The sequence below is a fragment of the Penaeus monodon genome, chromosome 22 (genome assembly GCF_015228065.2).
Source record: "Penaeus monodon isolate SGIC_2016 chromosome 22, NSTDA_Pmon_1, whole genome shotgun sequence".
In the NCBI taxonomy this organism is placed as follows: Eukaryota; Metazoa; Arthropoda; class Malacostraca; order Decapoda; family Penaeidae; genus Penaeus; species Penaeus monodon.
The window spans coordinates 37,416,489-37,419,595 of record NC_051407.1 but is presented as its reverse complement, the minus strand read 5'-3'; the positions used below and the strand labels follow the sequence as shown (position 1 = coordinate 37,419,595).

General features: G+C 59.3%; 1 protein-coding gene across 1 annotated transcript in view; it reads right to left on the bottom strand.

Annotated features, from left to right (window-relative positions):
- LOC119587111 (transmembrane protein 151B-like) overlaps nt 1–3,107 on the bottom strand; it is a gene marked incomplete in the record, with an annotated part of 49,507 nt that overhangs the window by 23,037 nt on the left and 23,363 nt on the right. The window contains 1 exon segment of the mRNA XM_037935863.1: nt 1,526–2,116. Within this exon segment, the coding sequence (XP_037791791.1) occupies nt 1,526–1,564 (39 nt within the window).

Here is a 3,107-nt window from a genome sequence, read left to right as displayed (position 1 = left end):
CCTTCCCCTTCCGCCCTCCCGTCCCCCTCCCCCCCTTCAACTCGTCCCCCCTCCCCCCCTTTCCCCCCCGGCTCCCCCTCCCCTTTTCCCCCCTGCTCCCCCTCCCCCCCTTTCCCCCTGTCCCCCTCCCCCCCTTCCCCCCTGCGCCCCCCCTCCCCCCTTTCCCCTCGCCCCCCTTCCCTCACCCTCCGTCTCCCCCCCCATTCCCCCTGCTTTGTCCCCCCCTCCGTGCTCCCCTCCTCCCTTCCGCCTCCGTTCCCCTCCCCTCCTCCCCCTTCCCTTCCCCCTGACGTCTCCCTCCTCCCTTCCGCCCTGCGTCTCCCTCCTCCCCTTCCGCCCTGCGCTCCCTCCCCCCTTCCGCCTGCGCTCCCCCTCCCCTCACCCCTGCGTCCCCCTCTTCCCCTACCCTCCTCCCCTTCCCCCTGCGTCTCCTCCATCCCCTTCCACCCTCCGTCTCCTCCTCCCCTTCCGCCCTGCGTCTCCCTCCTCCCCTTCCGCCCTGCGTCTCCCTCCTCCCCTTCCGCCCTGCGTCTCCCTCCTCCCCTTCCGCCCTGCGTCTCCCTCCTCCCCTTCCGCCCTGCGTCCCCTCTTCCCCTACCCTCCTCCCCTTCCGCCCTCCTCCCCTTCCGCCCTGCGTCCCCCTCTTCCCTTCCGCCCCTGCGTCTCCCTCCTCCCCTTCCGCCCTGCGCCTCCCTCCTCCCCTTCCGCCCTGCGTCTCCCTCTCCCTTCCACCTGCGTCTCCCTCCTCCCTTCCGCCCTGCGCCCTCCCTCCTCCCTTCCGCCCTGCGCTCCCTCCTCCCCTTCCGCCTGCGTCCCCTCCTCCCCTTCCGCCTGCGTCCCCTCTTCCCTACCCTCCTCCCCTTCCGCCCTGCGTCTCCCTCCTCCCTTCCGCCCTGCGCCTCCCTCCTCCCCTTCCGCCCTGCGTCTCCCTCCTCCCCTTCCACCCTCCGTCTCCCTCCTCCCCTTCCCCCCTGCGTCTCCCTCCTCCCCTTCCGCCCTGCGTCTCCCTCCCCCCCTTCCGCCCTGCGTCCCCCTCTTCCCCTACCGCCCTGCGCCTCCCTCCTCCCCTTCCGCCCTGCGCCTCCCTCCTCCCCTTCCGCCCTGCGTCCCCCTCTTCCCTACCCTCCTCCCCTTCCGCCCTGCGTCCTCCTCTTCCCCTTCCACCCTGCGTCTCCCTCCTCCCCTTCCGCCCTGCGTCCCCTCTTCCCCTTCCGCCCTGCGTCCCTCCTCCCTTCCACCTGCGTCTCCCTCCTCCCTTCGCCCTGCGCCTCCTCCTCCCCTTCCGCCCTGCGTCTCCCTCCTCCCCTTCCGCCCTGCGTCTCCCTCCTCCCCTTCCGCCCTGCGTCCCCCTCTTCCCCTTCCGCCCTGCGCCTCCCTCCTCCCCTTCCGCCCTGCGTCTCCCTCCTCCCCTTCCACCCTGCGTCTCCCTCCTCCCCTTCCGCCCTGCGTCTCCCTCCTCCCCTTCCACCCTCCGTCTCCCTCCTCCCCTTCCGCCCTGCGTCTCCCTCCTCCCCCCGCCACTCACCTCCTCCGATGTGTCCTCCTCCGCAGGCGTCGGACTCATCTTCTTTTCCGGATCATCCGACCTCGCAGGGTCACGAAGCCATCCTCAGCGGGTCATCCTTTTGATTTCGCGAACGTCAAGCGGCGAGGAACCGGCAGGGATTCACGTGGCTGCGCGTAGGTTCATGAGAATTCACGAGGAAACGCGAGACTTTGCGAGGGTTCGCCAGGATTTGGGTGGGCGCACGAAGATCGGCGAGGGTTCGCGAGGATTTGCGAGAGTTCACAGGGATTCACAAGGGTTCACAAAGACTCACGGATATTTTCGAGGACTCACGAGGGTTCAGAGGTCGGATAGAGATCCAGGGTGGCACTCACGAGGGCAAGGGCGGCACTCTAAGGTTCAGGGAAGGACCCGAGCTGGGTGACATTGAAGGCTGGTTGGATCACAGGTCTCCCGCATCGACTGTCTCGCTAGCCTTGGCTCTGGAATTCATCTATGACTCTTTTCATTCGGGGATTGATTGTGGCGCATTCTGTCCTCTAACAGGTCACTCGGCGACCTCTTGGTGGCCTGTTGTCGGCGATGATCCGGGTAAACCACTCGCACAACCTGAAAGTTAAATTGATAACGTTATCTTTTTATCAGAATGTCATTAATCCAGTATACTGGAAGCACACGGACACAAGCACACACACTGAAACATCAGTCATCTAATTTGACACGAGCTGATACCTTGTAAAAGTAGGATTTCAATGCGTCTTCTTCACACATAAATATACATGCAAATTTATAGTTTCACGTATGAATGACTGTAATAGAGGTCAAACCACAGAAACCGAAAAGCAATGCATGGTAATCATTATAATGAATTTATTTCCATATTTAGCTCTTGGATTACCTCGTTTTCTTTCGTCTGATTACAATCTATTTAACGCTCCTTTGCATTCCCGAGTCTCAACTACAGATGCTGCTGCTGAACTACACAGCTGTAGATGGCGCCCTAATCAGAAACCATTTCCCGCTCACCAGACTCCCTGATAACACGCGTCGGAGTACAGCAGATGGCGCAGCAGGTATACGAACAGCAGGCGTAGTAACAGCATTATCATGATACTCTGTGGACGCATTAACTTCTCGCGGAATGAAAGTGGGGTTCCCGCTCCCTATTTACTTAATGGAACGCGCGCAAACTTCATGTTCCATCTGGGAAGGAGACAGACTTCTACAAAGTACGAAAACACATAAATATAATTATGCTTCTACTATTTCGAGTAGTTCTAGCTCTTGATATCCCCAAAAACGTTGTTTTATTTATTCATTCATTGCTTGACAATGAATAATCGAGACAGTTTCCGAAGAAATAAAAAACTAATGTTCTTTTACCTACGTGAATATCTTCATCCTATGTACTGTGTCATCTGGTAAATAGATTCCGCTCTGTGTGTACAAATTTTCGGACGGGCGCTAAAACGATTCTGTGATATTTCCGGGAACATTTTAACGATGCCATGTTTCATACCCCATAAACGCTGTCTCATAAGTGTCTCAGAAATGGACTTGGTGTTTCAACTACATCGCCGCTTGCTGGGAGCATAAAGTT